This window comes from Oryzias latipes, chromosome 12, assembly GCF_002234675.1.
Source record: "Oryzias latipes chromosome 12, ASM223467v1".
NCBI lineage: Eukaryota > Metazoa > Chordata > Actinopteri > Beloniformes > Adrianichthyidae > Oryzias > Oryzias latipes.
In genome coordinates, this window is record NC_019870.2 from 10259202 (window position 1) to 10282949 (window position 23748).

The 23748-nt window shown below is 37.5% G+C and overlaps 1 protein-coding gene across 2 annotated transcripts in view; it reads left to right on the plus strand.

The window, feature by feature from the left end:
- The first annotated feature begins 11509 nt into the window (after positions 1-11509).
- The window catches only part of arhgap24 (Rho GTPase activating protein 24), a 66042-nt gene continuing 53803 nt past the window's right edge, over positions 11510-23748 (plus strand). The window contains exons 1-3 of one of the 2 annotated variants that reach the window (XM_023960755.1): positions 11521-11894; positions 14901-15040; positions 21694-21900. In XM_023960755.1, the coding sequence (XP_023816523.1) occupies positions 21700-21900 (201 nt within the window). In that variant the 5' untranslated portion in view covers positions 11521-11894; positions 14901-15040; positions 21694-21699. Of the gene's footprint in view, positions 11895-14900; positions 15041-21693; positions 21901-23748 lie in introns of both variants that reach the window. The other variant, XM_004074729.3, reaches the window with a different exon arrangement.

The window sequence follows — 23748 nt, forward strand, 5'->3', positions numbered from 1 at the left end:
TAACATGAAAAAATCAACTCAAGGGGAAGTGAAAAAACTGTATAATTCTTTAAAAATATTTGGCTTTTTAATTAATAACATTAAAATGGTGAGAATATTTTTGCTATTTTTAGAATATCTTTTAGTTTTAAGAGACATTTGATTGCGTTTTCAGTATGGAAAGTGGCTTCAGCAAGACCATATAGTTCCAGGTAGAAAAGAAGAATTGTCCAAATGTGTACAGTTTAATAAGAAATCTGTTTTTATTTTTGAGAGTCACACAGTCAGTATTGCAGTTTTCTTTTTTTATGCCATTTATTCTGTAATGTTCTACTCAAATCAGCAATCTTCCTAAAAACAAATAACAAGAAAAATGCATATCAGTGCAATGTCAAATATTTGAAAGAAACAATTTCAGATAAAGCAGAACATTTTTATGTACACACTTAATATTTTTATGTGCCATTTTAAAAACAGAATGGAGCAGCAAAATCTGTTATATCAATTTTTAGTATATATCACTATTAAACCTTAACATAAATTTTTGAATTTTATACCACTCAGATATCAAAACTGATTCAAACAGCATTTTGAAACAGTTCTTCTACGCTCACAATCTATTGATCTCACCTCTGACTCTGTCTGGTACGAAACTGTTTTCCAGTATTCAGCCTGTTTATTTCCTGTGCTTCCTGACACCTGTGAAAATGGCCCTTCTTCCTGTTGTTGTTGTGTCTGCACGGCACAGGAATTTAAAGGCATGGCTTTTCTATTTTCTTCCAAGTGACACTCCGAAAGCTTGGATATTACGAGTGACACCAAACTGAAATGCATTAGAGTTCATCGAGGTCACGATATGAAAGATATCTCAACTCAATGCAAACAAGCTGTGATATACGTCAACATTTTCTTTTCCACAAATAAGTAAAGTTTATTGATTTCAGATCAGATCAGATCCTTATTTTGTTCCATTAGGGATTCAAATAGAAGTAACTAGCTCCAGGAAAAGGATAATACTAATTCCTCTGTAAATTTGCTTTTTAATGCAATGTTTCTTAAATAATTTGACTTTTCATTTTTTCTACTTTTTCCTATTTAAAAATTAGAAAAGGAAATGTTTGATCACAATCATTCTGCCAAGAAAAATTATGAGTTTTTACTCTTGAAATAATACATTGGTGTTTTATTCTCTTCATTAATGTTTCCTACCTCTGTTTGAAACATCTTAGATGCTGCTTCATCAAGATTTAGTTACCTACAGTTAATTTAGAGTTGATTTTATCTGGAAAAAAAGGAAAGTTGTTCAATGGAAACATTTAATTCACAGCTTTGATATAAGCAACTTTTAGCTTTATGTTCCCAATATAATTCAGTAAATATTTTTGCATTATTTTGTAATTTTCAATTTTAACCAGAAATTGTAAAATAGTTAGAAGTAGCATTGGTCATATAAAATGTTAAAGTTTCTAATTTAACAACATTGAAAAATGAGAATGATGCAAAACTTTTTGACATCTGACATAAAAATATTTCTATACTTTCTATAGAGCCCAATTACTGACTTCTTCATTAAGTACTTTGTAAGTCCAAAAACAAGGTGACAGACACCCAGGTATGTGAGCTGTGTGTTCATGAATGTTCCTCAGGCTCTAATATTCCTCTCAGTCCCCTGAGAGCCGACAGGCTGAGGTTCCGAAAACCAAACAAAGGACCCTGGAAAATAACAGGAAAGCATTGGTGAGAAAAACCCTCCATCTGACTCCCTGAACGCGTCACTGCCGCCTCTGCAGAAACAAAGGTGCGTGAATGGAGTAGTAAATAACACTGAATTACTACAAATAGATGTTCTGCTATTTAGGTCTGGCTGCGCCTCAACAGGTTGTTTACTGTAGCTGTGGAATGACAAGTGCTTTTTGTAGACAACACATCAATGCACCAAACAAGGAAATTAAGAACGCCGATTGATTACACTGATTGCAAACCCCAAAACTAAGATTTCTGAGAAGTACGTCATGCCATCTGTTTGAAGTGATGCAAACGGAGATGGATGAAAGAATTCCTTGGCTCTCTCTTCCTTTCTTCAGATTCTCAGATTCTCAGAACTTCAGTAAACAAGAAGCAAAACAAGAGGCCAGAACCTTGACCTCAGTGACCTAACAGAAGTCTGACCCTGGAGGGCTCGGCCTTTCTCTGACGAAATGACGTGAGGAGGAATATTTGTCACTCAGAAGAACCAGAACTTTCTAGACTTGTTCTGCTGTTCAAAAACACTTTATATTTTCATTGGAATCAAATGCATAATTTATACCACACAAAAAAGAGACAAACACATGTATCAAGCAACAGTTGACCACAAGAATGTTTTTTCCATTATTTAAGGTATTTAAATATTTCATTGAGATAATACATCTGTTTTTAAATTGGGTCTTTGTTTGGGGTTGGCATGAGATTACAACTGGAGAGAAAAGTGCAGCAGGCTTTCAGATGGTAAATCTTCATGCACATTAAATCTGTTTCCTAGATTCTAGTCACTTTTGACATCATGGTACAACAAAACTGATCAAAACCTCTTTCAGAGTGTTAGCTCGTGCACTAACCTTGCATGTTCAAAAGGCACCAGAGGATAGGAAGAGCTGAAAAAAAGTATTTTTCTTGTTTCAAATGAACACATCATGTTCATAGAATAAAACACACACACACACACACACACACACACACATTTAAATTTTAAAATTTGCTTACCAAAAGGTTTGGAGAAGAATGGATAGTTGTTTGTCATTTAGTGGGACAATAAAAGGTTGTACACTACTGATTTTGTTTTTTGTCAACCTTTCACACAAGTTTAAATGATTAAAGTTATGCCAGATAGAAATAGAAGCCTGTTGTAATTTGGAATGGAAATGGGGCAATGGTGAGCAATTAACATCACCCAATGAGGGTCCTTGGGCAAGACCCCTGACGCTACTGCCTACCTCACAACATGAGAGACAATGAACCACATTTGATGCCAGCTCAGACGTCGCCCGGCCACACAAGGTCTGCGTCAGGTGCTGGGGACCAGAGCATCCTCATGGAAAGTGGGCTACTGGAATAAGACGGAAATGGACTATATGTGATAATCGTACAACTCAAGTAATCCCACCCAGAGGGGTTACATACAGAGAATGTGGAATGAATGGATGCTTTGAAACCCACAATCAAGGCTAACTGCCAAACAACTGGTAGCCCAATGCTCAAACATCCATAAACGGCAACTCTTATCACAACTTGAGATTGAAGCGATACAATACAATTGCAATACCAGGGGAGAGCCAGAACAGCAGGTCAGAGAGGAGGCTATACCACACTCCCAACATGCGGTCAAAGGAGCTCTCCATGCAGGTGAAAGGAGCCATCATTAATCTGAGAAAACAGAAAAAAAAACATTCCAGAAATTGCTACAGTATTAGGAGTGGCAAAATCAACAGTGTGGTACATCCTGAGAAAGAAAGAAAGAAAGAAAGCACTGGTGAACTTAGCAACCAAAAAGACCTGGACGTCCACAGAAGACAACAGTGGTGGATGATGGCAGAATCATTTCCATGGTGAAGAGGAACCCGTTCACAACAGCCAACCAAGTGAACAACACTCTCCAGGAGGAAGGCGTATCATTATCCAAGTCTACCATAAAAAGAAGACTGCATGAAAGTAGATACAGAGGGTACACTGCAAGATGCAAGCCACTCATAAGCCTTAAGAATAGGAAGGCTAGATTGGACTTTGCTAAAAAGCCTCTCAAAAGCCAGCACAGTTCTGGAAAAACATTCTTTGGACAGATAAAACCAAAATCAACCTCTACCAGAATGATGGCAAGAGAAAAGTATGGAGAAGAGGTGGAGAAGCTCATGATCCAAAGCACACTACTGTACATCATCAGTAAAACACGGTGGAGGCAGTGTGATGGTCTGGGCGTGCATGGCTGCTAGTGGCACTGGGACACTAGTGTTTATTGATGACGTGACACAGGACAGAAGCAGCCCAATGAATTCTGAGGTGTTCAGAGACATACTGTCTGCGCAGATCCAGGTGAATGCAGCCAAACTGGACGGCGTTTCATAATACAGATGGACAACGACCCAAAACATACAGCCAAAGCAACTCAGAAGTTTATTAAAGCAAAGAAGTGGAATATTCTTGAACGGCCAAGTCAGTCACCTGATCTTAACCCAATGGAGCAGGATTTTACTTGTTGAAGACTAAACTTCAGACAGAAAGGCCAACAAACAAACAGCAATTGAAAGCTGCTGCAGTAAAGGCCTGGCAGAGCATTCAGAAGGAGAAAACCCAGCATCTGGTGATGTCCATGAGTTCAAGACTCCAGGCTGTCATTGCCAACAAAGGGTTTTCCACCAAATATTAGTAATGACCATTTTGTTTTCAGTTCTTTCATTTGTCCAATTCCTTACGAGCCCATGAAATAAATGAAGGGATTGAGTTTAAAAAATGCTTTAGTTTTACACATTTCTATGCAATCTTTTTGTTCAACCCATGGAATAAAAGCTGAAAGTCTGCACTTCAATGGCATCTGAGTTGTTTTATTTAAAATTCACTGTGGTAATGTACAGAAACTAAATTAGATAGAATGTGTCTCTGTCCAAATATTTATGGTCCTGACTGTAACTGCAGGGTGTAAGATGCTGGCAGGGAAAGCATACATGGAGCGCCACAATCAAGTGGCTGGAATAATATATAGGAACATGTGTGCAGAATATGGACTGGAAACCCCAAGGTCAAAATGGGAAACACCTCCGAAGGTGGTAGAGATTGAGAGGGCAAAGATCCTGTGGGACTTCCAGATCCAGACTGATAGGATGGTAATGGCGAACCAACCAGACATTGTAGTGGTGGATAAAGAACAGAGGAAAGCCGTTGTGGTGGACGTGGAAGTACCAAGCGATGGGAACATCAGGAAGAAGGAACATAAGAAATTGGAGAGATTTCAGGGACTCAGAGAAGAACTGGAGAAAGCATGGAAAGTGAAGGTGACAGTGGTGCCTGTGGTAATTGGAGTACTTGGGGCAGTAACCCCCAAGCTGGAGGAGTGGCTACAACAGATACCTGGAAAGACCTCAGACCTCTCAGTCCAGAAGAGTGCAGTGCTAGGAACAGCTAAGATACTGCGCAGGACCCTCAAGCTCCCAGCCCTCTGGTAGAGGACCCGGGCTTGTGTGAGAAACCACCCGCGGAGGGTGAGAGGGGCGTTTTTTTTTTTTTATATATATATGAACATAATATTGATGTGCTCATTCTCAAGTTTTAAAGTTATGGTTTTGGTCAAAGATAAGGATGTCATTCCAGGTTGACACTGAAAACAAAATACTTTTTTTTGTTGTGCATCCTCTTTAGCAAACAAAAGAATCTCGAAGAAGACAGGAAGTTTTGGTACAAGCCAAGGCAGGAAAGCCAATCTGGATGTTATCAGGAAGAGGTGTAAAAGCTAAAGTGTCTGATGAGGATGGTATGACCACAGAGGAAATAAATAAATCTTGCTGTTGTCAGGAATAAACAAACATTTAATATTTATTTAAAAAAATAATATAAGAATACATTCTTTATAAAAACGGATTGTTCACTGCTAGTAAGAAATTCTAGTTTTTTTTATTTTCATTTTTCATGGATTAGAAAAAAATCAGAATAGAATTAGTCATTAACAAAACATTGAATCATCAATTCATATATCTCTGACTCCCCAGAGTCAGAGATATATGAATTGATAATTGATATTAAACAAACATTGTTCATTTTAGAAACTTTTGTAGCCAAAAAAATTTTAGACTGTGAAGCACTTTGTGAGTTGCTCTCTGTGAAAAGGGCTATATAAATAAAGATTTACTTACTTACTTTTACTAAAAAATGTTTTTGAAAATGTCAATCAACCAAAATATTTAAGCTTTAGGATAAAAATACAAGAAAACTAGAAGCTTGTCTGTGGCAGAGGTGAAATAATCAAAATTATGATTCCGCGCCAGAAAGATTAGTTCATATAGCTTCAATTCAATTCATGTTGTTTATATGGTGCTTAAAAGAAGCTCTGAACATTAAAAACAACACCTAAAAGGCTAAAGCAAGTAATAGGAAAATAGTAAAACATAACTGACATATTAAAATAAAAAGCACAGAGAGAAGGCAAACCAGCAAATATTCTTAATTAGCATTCATATGGATTTTTTTACAAGTTTACAAGGCTGATAATCACCTCAGTAAAATTATTTTTTTAACAGTAAATAGAACTGCAAGTCTGTTCATCGTTTGCATGAAGAAACACAAAGCAATCAAGTTTCATCAAGTTTCTGAGTTGGTCTCCAGTATTTTGCTTTAAAAAAAAAAAAAAAAAGCTCAGGTCCATGTTTACACACTCAGACCTGATCCCCTGCAGCTTTTTCCTGTACTTCAAATAATTCAGACGATTGAAGGTGTTCAATCATTTTGCAGCAGACAAAGAAAATGTGTCTGTTTTAAGCAAATACAGGCCACAATGAACATGCAGCCTAATAATCTGTTGTGTGGTTTTCCGGCCTTCTGAATCAGATACCCACTGCCCCCTGGCTTAATTATCGTGTGCTGCACTGTGAATGGGCATGTATGGGAGAGACTCTAGGTTTACCATGAGTCGTTCAGAGACAAAGCAAAAAGAATTTGAATGTACAATTTTTCAACAACAGCACTCTGAAAGGGGCTTAATGCTGAGCAATGTTGTAACAATTCCTTTCTCAGCATTTTGTTTTCAACATCAAATTTGTGGTTTATTTCATTTTCAAAATGCAAATTAGGTACAAATTTCTATGTTCCAATATGAGTTTTATTTTGCCAAAGTTCTGCTCTGTTGTTTGGAGTCACGTCATCTTTTAGTTAGAAAGTTTGACACAACATTGTGCTGATTTTTTTCCATTCAATGTTGTATTCAGTTTAACAGTTGCTTCTTTCAGTGTGTTTTGCATTTTAATTTCTAAACTGTTACAAAAACAAGTGTATTCTTCAAGCCGCCATTCATTTTATTTTATTTTTAATATTTTATTTGTATATGTATGCAAGTAAATAATTAAAAAAAATGGCTTTTATAATTACAATAATAAACATCTAAAGGTATCTAATTAATCTATGAATACTCACAAGTTAACTATTCATGTAACGCAATCAATTGAAAATAAATTATGTTTCTCTTGTCTTGTCTTAAGTCAATGATGTTCTTACTGTTATGACATACACAGCAGGAAAATGTGTATTTCATGCTTGCTATTGGTGTTTTTTTTTATTTCGTTTTTTTTTCATCGTGCCAAAGAAAATACAGGATGAAATATTGTTTTGTTCAGAATCAGTATGACATTCTGCTACAATGCCCATGTGTATTTCTAAAAAGGATAATGCTGTGCTCTAAATACTATTGTCCATAGAAAAACAGAGGATTTTTTTATGGATTCACAAAAGCACAGGCAGGCAATGATGGAGGAGCACATTCCTGAGGTTTGCCTTTGGAAGATTCTTTGATCTACCAGTAGATGGCAGTGTTGCATAAAAATCACAGTTTTTTAAAGATTATTACTGCCCATTATTTTAGAGGCTTGTTGATAGGGAATCAACCATACAAGCAACATATTTTACTTTACTTGTTTTGATAAGAGAATAGAAACAAAATTCATCATCTGCTGCTGTGTCATGCTAGTGTATTCCTGACAGATTTTTTCATTTCTTTTATTTTGATATGTGTTATTTTGCACGAACATTTGCATTACGTTTGGCTGTTGAATAGTACTAAAGTCTTTGTTTAGGCAACTGATGAAAATCAACAACATACGTTCTCTTTTAATTTCATTCAGTACGTCTTCTGCCTGTTAATCCACTTTTAAATATAACTCTTAATTTATTGATTAAAAGATTTTTTTTCTCTTATTAGTAAACCTGGTCAGCAAGGCCAGGAGAGCCACAAGGTTTAAAAGTGATCAGAAAATATGGGCCCTGAATGGTTTCTTTTTTTTCAGTTTCCGTGGTGGCCCCACCTGCGTTTGCCCAGATTCACATTGGTGGAAGTGGGAACTCAGTGGGCTGGCTCGCTATGCTTGCCAGTGCTTCCTGCTTAGTCGGGTTCAAAGTCAGAGGGTACCTGGAGCCCATATCAGCTACCTCAAAGTAAAGATGGGGTTCACTAGTCCATTGCAGGGCCATGCACACAGACAAAAACATACCCGAAGGGTTATTTAAGAGTCCCTGATCAACCTACGAAGTGTTACAAGACTGTGGAAGGAAGCTGGAGGGCCTACAAACCCTAAAATGCATGGGAAAAAAATACATGGAAGTTCCAAATACCCAGGATTTAAACCTGGGCCACCATTCGCATCGTGTCACCATTCAAGCCTGGATCATAACTCATCTACCAAGTTGTGAAGTTAATGTGTGTTAAAAGATGACTAACTAGCCAAAAAACTTCAGAAAACAAGTAATAGCAGACTCTCATCTGTCTTCCCCATCTTACTTCTGGATGTTTTATTATATTTGTAAAACAAGGAATGCTAAACATGGGGGCTCTGTGACCTGATGATGCAAAAACAAAAAAAAAAAAAACTGACATCTGTAAACAAACTGTAGCTTTATCGTGTCTCTGGAGATTAAAGAAGACCTGATCTGAAATACAGCTACTGAGATGAGATTGGAGGAATCTTCAGAGAGGAAGCCTCTGGGACTTGAACTTTTCTCTATGGGCTGGGGTTCTCATGGCCTCTCTTTCAGAGGTTTTAGACAGTTGGTGACATCTGGAAAGGAAAGAAAAACAAAAAGCAGCGCCTCTATGAAAACAAGATGTCTGTATATTTCCTTAGTTTTTTTTTTTTAAGTCAAACCTAAACATGTCACTGTTTAAAATTTGAATGCTGGTTAAGTAAAAAGGAAGAATTAAATTGAGCATATTAGAATGTTGTCAGCTAAAATGTTTTTCATACTACTGTACTGATATTTTATCATAAAATGAATGTCTGTTTGTTTGATGTTGATGTTGTCATGAGAACCACATTGTTGCATCCAGGTGGTACATCCCCAGGATGTTAGTTATGGCGCCAAGGACTTGCTGTAGTCCAATGAAGACTCTGGAAATCAAATGGAGTCCTTTTTTTCTCTTTTGAATCTTAGATTTTGGCAAAGGAGAATAACAGCACAACTTCTTTGTCACACTTTCTCAAGATTTATACCTATAGGTTCTTTGTTATTAACCGCAAAACATTTAGTCAAAACTCATGTTTCCTACGTTATACCTAATGAAGTATTGTTAGAAATGTGACTTTCTCCATGAAAATAGTCTCCTTCTATAAAATTGCTCCTAAAATTTTTTTCCCCCTTTTTTCATTTTTTCTTTTTAAGTAATAATCATGTGTTGTATCCCCTGGTGAAGTTTGTGCGATGGAACCAATCTACAGAGCTGCAGCAACTCACAAGAAATTGAATGGAAACAATGTTCAGTCAAAAAAAACAGCTATTTAAAAAAAAGTATAATTATATATATATAATTATAATTTATATTATTATTATTATTTATATTTTTTATTATATTATAGGAGTCACCTACTCCACATTAAGTGCTAAAAATTCTTTTTCAACCAGTGCAGCTTGTTTTTCAGCTGTACCACAATACACTTTATATTGCTGAAGCTGGAATTTAGTTCTTTATTTGGCATCGTAAAATATACTCTGAACAAAAACAAAGCAAAACTGATTACAGCTTTTATGTGACGATACTTACCGGAGCCAGTTCCTCTTACTACAGTCAGGAGGTGCCAATTTAAATCGTGGCTGGGTCCTTTCTGTGGTAAGTTTGCTAGTTCTCCACGTGACATACATGAGTTTTCTCTTACCACAGTCCAAAAACATGCTTTTTAGGTTAATTGGGGATTCAGAAGTGACCAATTTCCTTTTGACTCCCATGTTGAAAGAGCCCACATTCTATCAAATATAAACTTATATTCAACCTGTTGACAAAAACGTTCATCTTCATCGTTTAATTATTTTATTTACTGTCCCACTTTTTCCTATCCCATTTTAGTTGGTCCATTTCAATTCAGTCAAATTTTTATTGTTCATAATCCCATGGATGATGCTAGAGATTATGCCTCTCTGGCCTTTAGTTACTGCTGGCTGATTGGCATTCGAGCTGATTTAAGATCCTGTTTCATTAACTAGAACTAGGAATGTAAAAAAAAAAAAATCAGCAAGTTTATAATGGCGTCTACTTTGTCTTAAGTCATTAAAAAAATGTGGTTGATAATGGAGGAAAAAAAATGTAGACATTGGTTTTTCAATGAGATATGCCAGAAGGAACTTTACTCAAAAACCACATTAGGTTGATAGATATGTCAGTTATTGAAGCAAGAAGTACACTTCATACTTTTTTTTGTTTCTTCATGCAAATAAAGCTATTTATTGCATACATAGCTGATGTTTGGTTATGCAAGCTGTCACTAGTTCCTAAAAAGATAACAGGAACTGAGAGTACCATAATCAGTAATCAGAATCAGCTGGTAAAACACGAATTGGTGCATCAGTAACTTTTTTTATGTCCATTGCTATAAAATGAGTACCATATATTTACCAGCTTATTTAAATTGAACTTTGAAATGTCTCTTTATAGGTGGAGAAATAATGGCTTTTCAAAGACTTACCTCAGACATATTTGCAGTCTGTATCCTTTTACTATGATCACATACATCGTTTTTATGTCTATTTTTTACATAATTAAGTAATTCATCTTTGTTATGTGCTTTATTGATACCTAAGGATTCTTAATTCTGTCTGATAATAAAAGATATGACCTGGATAATGATAAATCATGTAATAAAATGGTTATGGTTACAGGGGTGGGATTATATAAATTCGCTTCATTCCACTGCCTTTCAAGCAATATTTAATTTTATGTCTAATTACCCAAAGTTTGATACCTCATTGGATGAATTTATAGCTGATGATTGTAATGTTTTTTTGTGTATTATTCTTATTAGATTGCTTGAAATAGACCATTTAAAAAAAAAAACAATAAAAACAACTATAGAATGGGAAAAATGCCTTTCATTGTTACTACGTTGTTAAAAAATAACCAGCATAGCGCTATGAATTGAGAAAAAAGCATTTAGAAAAAGTCCCAAACAAACGACACATGCTTTCCAGGGTGTGTATACAGCTGGGTTTGCTACAAAGTGAGTACAAACCAGCTAAATAAATGTTTGCTGAGCTGCATTTACACATTGATTTGTTTATGTCATCTTGAGAAGTCTTTACAACTGGAAGATTTTCCAGGTGTGTTCAGGCGTAATCTCTAATGATGTATGGTAAGTTTGGATTCTTGAACCCCAGAATGAGGAAAACTTCAAATGGAGGCGACAATGTATACAAGTGTATTTCAAAGCTTGTTTAGCTTGACTTCTGCATAGCAGAGTCTTGGGACTTCCTCAAACACGCTTCTCCCCGCCTTGCCCTCCTTTCTGCTCCTGTTTTTGTACTGAGCTCACTCAGTTTCAGAGTGAGTGTACACGCCAGAGCGAGAGCACTCAGGGCTGCATAGATTGCGGTGTTGGGAGTGTGCACGGGTGTGTGCGAGTGTCTGGGCGGTCTACAGCTGCAGTGGTGTCTCGTGTGTTTCTGTGCTGACAGCCACCATCACCCTGTCCACAGTGGAGTCTTTCTCAGCATGCTGATGGTGTGAGCAGTCAAGGGAAAAGTTTCTAAGAGCTCATCTGAGGTCCAGTTTGCACACACTGAGTCAGCCAAGGAGGGAGCAACAGCAGCACTGGCACATTAGAGGGACTTGAGCTTGTCTCAGCCCGGGATTTCTACTGCTATTGGCACATTACCTGCAGTTGGATCTTGCATCACATCACATCAGAACTCAGGGATTCAACTAGGTGAGTGTGTGGGAGCTTGTTCTGTCAGAATGTTTTTTGTGGCACTATTGTCTTTGAGCTACATTCATATAACTGCCCACACTTTGGACTGTAACCCGAGAAGAAAAACCAGCAGGCAAATGGTCGGAAGAGAGAGTGACCCTGGAAGTTACTTAATTCTATTTTTAAGCACTTTTTTTCCTGAACTTCAGCTTGATGTGCAGCTGCTGTGGTAATGTCACACTTTGACAGCATATAGAATTAGTGGTGGGCTGATGTTCAGTTCTCTTTCATCAAGACCAAGCAGAGATGCTGGATCGCGTTTTTAGTAGGAAATAAATAGACATCCTTTTCATTGTTGACCCAGCTTTTGAAATGGGGTTTTGATTTGATTGATTTCTCTGCTGATGATTGGTTAAGGCAGTATTGGCTTCCCCAATGTTCTCCGAATCAGAGATTTCTGCAGAGATGCACAGGACCAGGTACATGCACAGGCTCTAGCTGTCTTTTGACAGTCAGACCTTTTTCCGTGAGTTTTCTACTGTGATTCAGATGTGTGGAGAAAGCACCCCCCCTCCTAAAAAGCTGCAGTCCAACTCTGCTGCTGCCCAGTCAAACAGACTAAAACTCAATTATCTCCAGATTAATTCACTGCCCTGTGCCAGTAAGCTGCTGATTGCCGTTGCTCAGCGCATAACTACATCTGGAAGCTGAAGTATAGACCGAATGTTGATAAAACGGATGGAAATGTCATGACTGCAGCTCGTGTCCCCTCTGCCTGCTGTGTTAATGGAAAAGGAGGATGTAAAAGCAAGCTGGGCATGAGCTGAGGTAAAAGCAGAGAGGATGACCCTCATGTGCCAGGAATGTCTGCAGCGCACAAGCTGTGCTGCTGGAAAGCTCAGGGATCGGGTTCCCGGCGTCAGCTGCTGCATTCAACTGTTCCCTGGTCTGACTTTGTGATATCTGTTTATTGATAGAGGAAGGGGTAGGAGGGTCAAAGCTTCAGCAAAACTGGGATGGGGATTGGTTTGAAGAATGCTAGAAAAAGTGCGATAACATCAGAATTACATTTGTTTATGTTGTGACAATCTTATGCTTTATTACATCAAGTATAGACAGCAAAAAATATGTTAGCTGCGAACATAGAAGTTATATTTTGCTTTAACAGAGTAAAAGGTTAGCAGCTCTAAAGATGCACAAGCTGCCCCTCAACCGAAAGAATTACAGAGGGTCTTGAAGAAACAGGGAAGGGACTCATGATGTAGGTGATTGTTAAACTCTGTAAATGAAGGAAGATGTCAATAATCAGATTTTACTGCCACAGATTCTATCTTATAAATAAATGATTGAGATAATTGAATGAGAGGATTTAGAAAAACAATCATATACAGTATATAATAGAAAGAAAATACACATAGGAAACATGGTTGACACCAGACCACACATTGGTTTATTTTTATTTTAGAAAGTCCTGTCTTCTGAAACTAGCCCCAAGTGTTTATTTGAGGAACTGTGATACGTCTTGGTTAGATTCAAATTTGGGAACAGAAAGTGGGGGTTTGATTAAAAGTCAAAGATAATAGCCTTCCCAATCCCCCAAACTCTGAGATGAGCTACCTGAAGCAAAAAATGAATGCAGCCTCATGGGTAAGAATGTCATCAACTATCAAGCATCATTATATTGCAGTCATTTTAGAATTGTTGCATTTGGTTGTAATTCAGGGCAAAAAACAAAATTCTAACTATTGACCCCTTAAACATCAGCTTCATTTGAGTCTCAGCTGTTTTTCCTTTCCTTTATTTAACCGTGTGGTTCTGGTCTTTTCTTGAGTGTCTGTCATGCTAAACTATATTTGGTTCTAAAGTTCACCAGAGCTTTGTGCTTTGAGCACTTTGACCATTTTTTTGGTGAAACAGAGGATCAGCATGATCATTTAAAAAGTGTGGTTTTATTATTTTTTTAAATAACTTAAAGATCCACTTTGACCATCTTTTGCAACATTTTAAAAGCCGACCCAGCCTCGAATTATGATTATGTCGATTTTAGCCAAAATCAAAAAACCTGTGTCGCTTTCTAGGACAGTTTCTGCAGAGTGGCAGTAGTACGGCACCATAGACGTGCCTCTCCATTGCTGATATGTCAGAGCAGGGAGCTAGTGGCCCGCCCAGCGTATTTTCTACATCACAAATAGGCTCTTTTTCAAACAGAAAATTCAGTAAATTCCTTCTGCGGTTTCCAATGGTTACTTTTTAAAGTTAAAAGCAACTTAAAAAATATGAAGGTTTTTCAAAACAAAATGCAATCTATTTAAGCTGTCTGCTTCTGATTCACTATGATTTGAATAAAGAAATTTTTAAAAATTTCTAGCTTTATTTTCATTATATATGTCCCCCCATCATAAGAAAAATGCCACACGAACATGTTAAAAACACCAAAAACACCATTTTCATTGGAGTGGGTCTTTAATCTGGCTTGAGTTTTTCCAAAGTTCCATCAACGCATAAATATTAGCATTAACCCACTATAAAACTGGCAATAAATGTTAAAAAAACAAAGTCAGTGTGGTGCCTACTTTGAAGAATAAACCCACTTTATTTAAACATATCTGTTTTTCTAAGAGTGCTAGTGTTCACATTAAAAAAAATCACCACATCAGCACTGTCAACAGTTTAGTTGCATCAGTGTGTTAAACACAAATAGCGTGACTCAGCGGTCAATGTGAGGTCCTTACCCTCGTCTCTCTACAGGGTTGCTGCTCAGTTCTCAGATATTCAGTGACACATGTTAGAGAGAAAATGAGGAGGGAGGGGTGATGACAGTGCTGAGAGGGGGTGGTGGTGTATCATTGAAGAATATAAAAGCATATGCTTTCTAAATCCGTGTGCACACATAGCAGACAGCGATTCATCTGGGGTTACAACCACACAACCAGGGTTTTTTATCTCTATGAATCGATTCTTGTGTGTTTGTGATCTTACCCACCACCTATCCTTTCATCTTTCCTGCCTTTTTTCTTTATCCAGTCTTCTATTTCTGTGACTCACAGTGAGTTGTGTGTGAGTGGCGACTGATCATGAACCAAGTACACCATAAAGGAAAGCCACCAAGTTCTTGACCTCCCCGCAACCCGGCCCTGCACTCCATCACGACAGACCTGACTCATGTATGTGTTGGAAGAAGTAATGGATCACTTCTTTTTCTTATATGTGCAACTGCTTCCATCTGTGGCCGCTCTAAAGCCCTTCTTTTTCACATCCTCCACAGCACAGCAAGCGACATGCCCTCCCTGCACCCCTGTGTCTTTATAGCTTGAGTCTTAACAGAAGCAGACTCCTGCTTTGGCAGGGTTATATTTGTCTTTAACACATTTGGGTTGTGGTGTCTTGACTGTGCCCACATTAAGAGAGAAAATTGCTTGGAGATATATAAAGATTTGACAGCAATGACAAAAAAAGGGAAATTTTCGAAGGGTTTTTGCATCTTTTTGGGATGCTTCATGCTAACATAGGCTCAGATGTGAAATGTGGATATGTGACTATGCTGCAGTTTGCTGTAACCTTTCTGTTTCTTGATGTCAGAGTGTTTGGCATGGGGGGGGGGGGGGGGGGGTAACAGCACTGTGTGCCATGTGTTCCAATCCATTTCTGTCATTCATGAATCATAAAACATTTAGGAATATTTGGACTATTGGCATCCTCAGTTTAAGACAGAAAAAATTGTTTACAGTGCTGTGAAAAAAATGAATAATAAAAAGTTATTAGCAGTCATCTAATCTTGTTAAAAAGAGCAAAATATGAATCCTGATTAACAGATTACTACTGAAGTGGTTGCTTAAAATTTTACAGTATAAAACGTTGAATTCCATAAGAAATGCTCAGATGCTTAACTTACATTTAATCCGATTCATACAGATTGCACTGCATTGGACACTTATTTGTTGCAGTATTTGGTCAGTTTCAATCAAATTTCTGTAAAAGTTGCAATTTCTCCTTATATGTGAAGTAGCAACAAAATTTGTCTCTGTTTCTCGTTGAATGACTTAGATGTCCATTCTTTTTTACAAGATGTCGTAATAATTACAGGTGGTTAGATGTATTTCAACAAGGAGAGATATTGTGAATAATAACGATTTATTTTGGGATACTTGGATGAGCATGAATAGTCCATAGTCTATTGGTGGTTAGGCTCTGGGCGGATGACGTCTTTATTCTGGTGTTATATGTTTAGACCACAGATGGATAAACCCCAGAGCCAAAACGCTGATGGTGGTTGAGGAAAGGACCTGCAAAACAGTCTATAATGTTGAGAGATAAACGTCCACGAATTTAAAGGCAGAAATATGATTGTGATTGGCTGACAAAAAAAGGTGGGGAAAGGAGCTATAGAGTATACTCAGAAGTGAGGTAGAACTTCCTTATTTGAAATGTGCCAAAGTTTCACTTCTTATGTGGAAAGGGGTAGTAGATACACAACATTACATATATCACGTAATTTACAAATGACAAAGGATCAAACACAACCTGAGAGAAACAGAACAAAAAATTAATTATAAAAAAATCCAGTGTTACAGGTTGTATTTGCATCCTGACAGCAACACATTGCCAAAGCTGCTTTTAACCGTTTCAACAGTTATTTGCTTGTTCGAAGATTTGAATTTTTTTCTTCCAGAAAATGAAAATAAAACAAATGTCTTGAAGTTGAACCATGGCATCTGGACTTAAAGTCTTCTTTCTTTGAAATACTTACCACTCATCAGTCAACTTCAAGACGTCATCTTCATCAACACAAAATATTATAGTTATGTTTACAAGTTATGCAGTAGTTAATCTAACAGCAAGCACTGGGTTGTTTATTACTGTGTTGCAAATGTTTGCTTTTTAAACGAAATTTTATGAATGTCTTTGTATGTTTGGTTAGTTTCAGAAAATTTGGAAAATCCCAGCAACAAATCTCTTCAAACAATCACAGCCAGTGAGTGTGCCTGTTAATAACCCAACATGAACAAGGCTTGACTTGTGTCTGTGGGTCAGAAAGTTCGGAAAATGTGCGACATCTCTTTAATAGTGTGGCCCCCAATGAGACTAAATTTTAGAAATTAGAAAACTGTTTGTCGGAATTTCCTTGATTTACAAAAATCTATCAAACAGCAGCTCAAACACGTTTGCATGCGGAGAAACAAAAAGTACTAAATACCGCAGCCCAGAAAAACTGAGATTTCCTTTTTTTAACTTTTGATATGACACTATATGGTACTTTTAGAAATGCTTCTCATTATCAGAAACTGGGGGTTGAGGACTCAGTGTTCAGAGTAACAAGAATGGTGGCAGAAAGTCAAACATTTTATATATAAACTCAAACATGTCAAAACCCATGGAGAACCACAAATGTGACAAGCAGATGATCTGGCATTAAAGAAATGAAATCCAACTTTTAAATACACTAAGGACCATTAACACAAATCAAGACAGCGGAAGATAATTGACAGCCTGGTGTGACTAACAGAATGAAAACAACAAACAGGACATGACAAGAACCAAGAATACCACTGAAAAACCAGATTAAAGCGCTCACACTCGATCTCTCTTGGGTCATGAACATAAAAATCAACACATGCAAACTTCCTTCTTAATCTTTTATTAGTGCTTGTGTAAACACAGTGTTTAAAAGCGCCTTCAGCATGTATCTGTTACATCAAGTAGTCATGCACTAGAATACTTCAGCGCTCATTTTAGTTCTACTGAATAACAGTCTTTCATTACCTGAGAGTCATTAAGTAGCTGTGTTTACGACATGACCGAAAAATGTTTGTTTTATTTTTGAACTAACGACGAGATGTCCCAGCAGAGCCTGAGACAGTCGGGAACAGACAAACACAGAAGCAAATCTGTTTATCTGTGCAAAAACAGAGGCAAACAATGATAATGGCTTAAATAATCTCTGACTTTCAGTCTGTTCTCTTCTACCCAACTAGTTTAAATTCATCCTTTTTCATGCCACTTCCTCAAAGCCGCAGATATGTTACGCCCTACTGAGAAATGACATGCTTGAAACCTTGTAGCTATCTTTGTGTTGTCCTTTCACATGCTCGGTGTTTATGTGAGGCTCTATTTGCTGTACACTGCATTTTTGTTGTTTACAGAGAAGGTCAGAGTGTCTCTTCCCACTCACTTCTCAAAACGGTCAGAGTTCGCACGCGTGCTGTGAGAACATCCGGGGTTGTGCTTTAATTCAAGATGTCTTCAGTGTTCCTTGGCAGATGTGGCAGACTCAAGTCTAGACATGATTTAGCATTATTCTAATAAAATTTATTGCAAAGGGGTATTTATGTATTAATGGTGTCACACATATTTAAAGACCCACTCTGATAAAAATCATGTTTTTGGTGTTTTTAACATGTTCTTGTGCCATTTTTCTGATGAAGGATGACGTAAAGCAAATTAAGTTCAAAATTGCATTTTCAAATCGTTATGAATCAGACGCAGACAAAAAAAAATGCTGTTTGAAAAAGATCATATTTATGACGTAGAAAATACACTGGGGGGGGCCACAGGTTTTCTGCTTCGAGTTCTCAGCAATGGGGAGAGGAAGGAGAGGCGAGGTTGCCACGCGCCAATGATCCCGCCGACAACTTATAGGTCGAATTTCTAATGAACTACTACCGCTCCGCAGAAACTATGTCCTGGAAAAAGACACCAGACACCAAAATGGTATAATTGAAAGACCACTGGAGAAGTGTTTAAAGTAGATATAAGATTGGAGTGGGTCTAAAAAATATGATTTCCCTTGAAAAGTGTGTATCTGCATTTTAATTTTAATTTTTCATCAAAGTAGATTTCCTTGCAAAGTTTCATAATCCAACTGTGTTCTGTATTCCAAGTTTGAGGTTCTGCAGGACAAAAATTTTTATAAAACCATAGAGTTGCAATGGTTATTTATTGGCTCTTGGGACAAAAAGGCTGCTGAAAATAGCATTCACACATTTAATACACTCACAGGTGTTACACAGAAACACAGGATACTTCTCTACCATGCTGTCTTTATGTGCTGAGTGGACACAACAGTCAAGAATTGATGTGTTCCTACAGTTGCTTTGCATCTGCTCCTACCCACACCCGGTGCCAGAAAAAGGTAGGTTTTTCATACCTGCTCAAAGGCAGGTATGAAAAATGGGTCAGTCATCTCACCTTCAGTTTACTTTTTGTCCTCACCTTCAAATGCTTCATTAGTCAGATTATGTAGAAGGTTATGTTGTGCCTACATGCTTTCTAACTTTTCAGAAAGAAAACAGAAATAATATAGCTGTTATCTTGGTTTTTGTGTTGCAGTGCATACTCAAAGCTAAAAAGAAAAAATACATAGATAGAGAAAATAGTACTTACTTTTTATGTTTGCATGTAGTTAAACATGCAAATAGACGTCAAATATCAGAAGTTCAGTCTCATTTGGGCTAAATCTTAATTCACCTTAGCTGCTCCAACCATTGGCTGTACCTCACATCTCCTACTCCACACGCTAAATATTAAGGGCTTGAAATGCAGAAACTCAATGTTTGGGAACCACGTTAGACCTAAAACAAAATTAACCCTTGGGGGCATCTGTGGCATCCCCGGTTAAAGCATTATATGGGGAGTAATGTGGTCTATCAATCTATTAACTGTTGTTCATCCAGGGTTCAGATCACAGGTACAGCAGGCTGAGTGAAATCCAAACCTTACTATAATAATAATGGATTAGATTTATCTGCGCTTTTCCGGACGCTCAAGGTGCTTACAATGTGTCCATTATTCATTCATTCATTCATACATGGTGATGACAGAAGCGTGGCTGCCAGCTCGTGCCTACGGTCTCTCTGATCATCACTGGAACATCCATACACATTCACACACCAGTGGAGCCACACTGGAGGTAGGGAGGGTGAAGTGTCTTGCCCAAGGACAAAATGGTAGTTGACTGGGGGAGCAGGGATTCAAACCGCTGACCGTTCGGACATTGGACGACCTGCTCAACATCCTGATAATGAAACCTGCTGCAATTGGAACCAGTCGTCTGCCAGTTCTTGTGACAGTTACAGAAATAAACATTACCCGAAGGTCAAAATTTACTTCATCACGATGGATCTAAATGAGCATGTTGACTACAAAGCTTCTAACCCTAACTGACATTGTGGTCTAGTTTTAACTTATCTTCTTTTATAACAATTTTTTTCTTGTGCACAAAACCATAGAGCAATGTTACTTTTAAATAATGTTCTTGCTGTCAGCTTCTGCAAACCTGTTCACATAAAAGAAGCTCAGAGTTATTTACATTTTACTGTGTGGCACAGGCTGTTAAAGTGTGCCATGTTCAGGAAGTGTGACACTGTGGAGCTGCAATCACCCATTTAAACAAACGATACCTGCATCAATCAACTAAATGTGTGAATGACACAGTTCCATCTGGTTCATGTGTTAACTTCACTTGCATACAAGTTCAAATGCTTGCAGCTCACTTTAGCAGAAGTGTAAGATGATGACATGAATAAACTAATTCCATAATGAAATTGTTTAACTCTAGCTTTGTTAGAATATTTAGAAGTCATGACATTTTTTCACAGTTTTAGCTGACGTGTCTGACAAATGTCTTTGGAGTGTGTTATCAAGTGTTTTGAGTTGATCTCAGTGTCTATCATGCACTTGCTTCTCCAATGCAGTGAGAAATTCTTATGAGCATCTGGATCTCATTTGGAGCTGTGGCCTGGTTGGACATCCACCAAGCCAAGCAGAAGCAGAGCAATGGACAAACTGGCATTGCTTAACATTGACAACAGCGGTCTCAGCATGTCATGCTGATGCAGAGTTATTCAATGTTGAGAAACAAGGGGAAATCGGAATTCATAATAACACACCATCTATATTTGATCAATGCAGGGTATTGACCAAATATTTATTAATGTTTGAAATGGAAGATAAGTACATATGTTTGTTCTAATGGGATAGTGTTTTCTTAATTTAAGACTTTGCTATGACAAACCAGAGATTACAACATTGAAATGAATTAGCCTCCTATCAAAGAAAACATTTGCTTCCATTTAATGACCTGATATAGACATAGGCAAGGAGACTTAATATAAAACATAAAGGCAAATCTACAGAGATATGAATCAGAAAGCCATTAGAGGATGGGACACCAAACAACACTTGTTTAATCCAAAAATACTGGAGCTGACGCTGACAACACCTCAATAACAAACGCTCTTTAAAGTATCATAAGTCTTTCACCATTTACGAGATCAACATGAATCAGTTGATAGTGATGGGGAGAAAAGTGACTTTTCATATCAGTCTCGCACTGATTTATAAGTACATTTCATATGAGTGCATGGCTCAAATCAGAATCCGTTAAAATTAGTTAAAGAGTAACGATTGTCAAAATAATGTCAACACTGGAGATTAAGTCCCAGTGTAAAAGGTTTACGATCATTTAAAACAGCAAATATACTTTTTTTACCATTTGGTAGGGGGAAAAAAGGCTGCTGTCAAAAAGACGGATTTAGGCCAATGTTACAAAGGACAACAGGTGGCTTACCAGTGAAGTAAGGCTTACACTACAGCAAAGCTATCATAAAAGCAGACAGAATGGACCAGACAACCATGACATCCAATCTGTCTTTAGAAGAGGACCCTGGTTATTGGGAGGCCAACTCTGTGAATGTGGGGTTTAAAGATGAAAAATAACAGTGTTGGGTTTTATTTTTCTGACAGAGTTCCCAGGTCTTTTTGTAATCAGAGTTACAACCTTATGTGAATTCAAACAGATTTCATTTATCTTTCTTTGTAGACTGTAATGGACGACCAGTGTGGGTCAAATGGCAGTCCTCAGCGCATTGGAGGTCAGCCCAGATCCGAGGCTCAAAGGTCGACTGTCATCAGGTGTGGATGGCTCAGAAAACAAGGAGGTTTTGTCAAGACTTGGCATACTCGCTGGTTTGTACTGAGAGGGGATCAACTCTACTACTACAAAGATGAGGAGGAGACCAAAGCCTTGGTAAGGCAACAACGCACCTGTTTAAACTATTGTGCTACTATGTTTCAGTCAAGGTCTTTGTTGGCAAGAGTTCAAAGTTTGCTAGTTTTGTCTACACCAAAGTTCAGATTGACTTTCACCCGCCAAATGAAGTGAATTATCTGAGGTAAAAACTCTGTTTTGGACCAAACGGTTTAGTGTGAAAGTGTCCACATGGTCTTGTAAAACTGCAGGCAGCAACTGAAATGTAGGTTAGGACAAAAGAATCTGTTCAAACTGTAGCATCTAACATAACTTTATCACTGTTTTATGATATTTTGACATTTTAGGTGATCTAACACGCTCATTAACCAACTGCTGTAGTATCCACTAATGGTTTGTCATAACAGATAAACAATTTTTAACTAAACACCATGTGTAAGTATTAATCACAAATGTGTGTTTCATGACCTGTTTTAATCTTCATCCATTTGATCTTTGATATTTTCAGGTGCTTGTTAAACCATGCAAATGGTTGAATCAGGGTCTTGCTTGTAAGTGCAACCTAAGTCCAATGCTTTCTCCCTAAATCCTATTGTATACCAAAATGAGAATTAACTTATGATTAAAAAATGTATTAGTATCAACCAAACTACTTTGACTTGGTAGATTTAAGTTAAAGTTTTTTTTTTTTATTATTTCTTTCGTCCGGCCTTCCTGACAGTGAGAAATGAGTAAAGCACATGACAAAGTCATCTCTATCGTTACTGTCACCAGGCAACCCCTCTCACTGAGCATCTGTACTCAAGGCTGAACAAAGAAGCAGCCAGACATATGGTAGGTCTCCATGACAAAGCAGAAAACAAAGACATGCTCAATATTTATTCTCATCTGGGTAGTTTAATAAGGTTCTCTATTTGTCTTTGGTGCAGCTGAGCAGACAAATTTCATATTCAAATTGTTCATAATATTTGCTTTTTTTTGCAAAAAAAAAAAAGTTGTTGTATCCTGTAGTCTCTTTCTAAGGACCCCATTTCTGTCTGTAAAATCAGTTCCTTGTAACTTCATTTTCCAGGAGAAAAACTAACACTTAAACACAAGGAACATCTTTATTCTGTGTGTCTACCCACTCATCTTTCTCTGGCTAATTTCCCAGTAAACTGAGCCACATCAACAGCAGTTGTCCATAGAGGTTTGAATCTCCAGACCTGAAGGTGGGCTGCTGGCCAGACTCAGCAGTGGAGCTATTACTCACAGCTGGTTTTAGGAGCTTGAGTCTTTAAGCAGTGCACTTAAAAGTAGAGGCTGGCCCTCCTTTTTGAGTACCAATTGTTTTATTTTTGTTTTTGGAAGTCTGCCAATCTCATAGCAAATGAAGGATCATGGGTCTTCATATATAGAAGTTAAAAAAAAGCTCATTTTAAAAAAATACTTTGGTTTCTTGATTAATTTACCAGAAAAAGATGGATATCTGCTGCTACAATAGCTACGGAAGAGGATCAGGGCCATTGAGAAAAAAAAGGGGCATATAAAATTCTGACTTTAATTTCAGAATTCTGAGATTAAAGACAGAATTCTGAGAAAAAAGTCAGAATTTTCTATGCCTTTTTTTTCCTTTCTCCATGGCCCTAATCCTCTTTCGTAAATAGCAGACACATGAGGAAAAAAACTTTTTGTTGTTGTAATTCTACCTACTTTTGCTCTACTTCTTACCTGAGGCAAAAACGAATGCCTGAAATTGATATTTGAATGGAAGAAAATTTCAGTTAAAGTAGGTCAGGAGCAGGAGAGTGCTCAAACTCCTTAAATCTCCATGACCTCCAAGACAGAGAGGCATGGAGCACCACGAAAGCAATATGATAGTACCAGCAGAGTTCGAGATAACAAGGC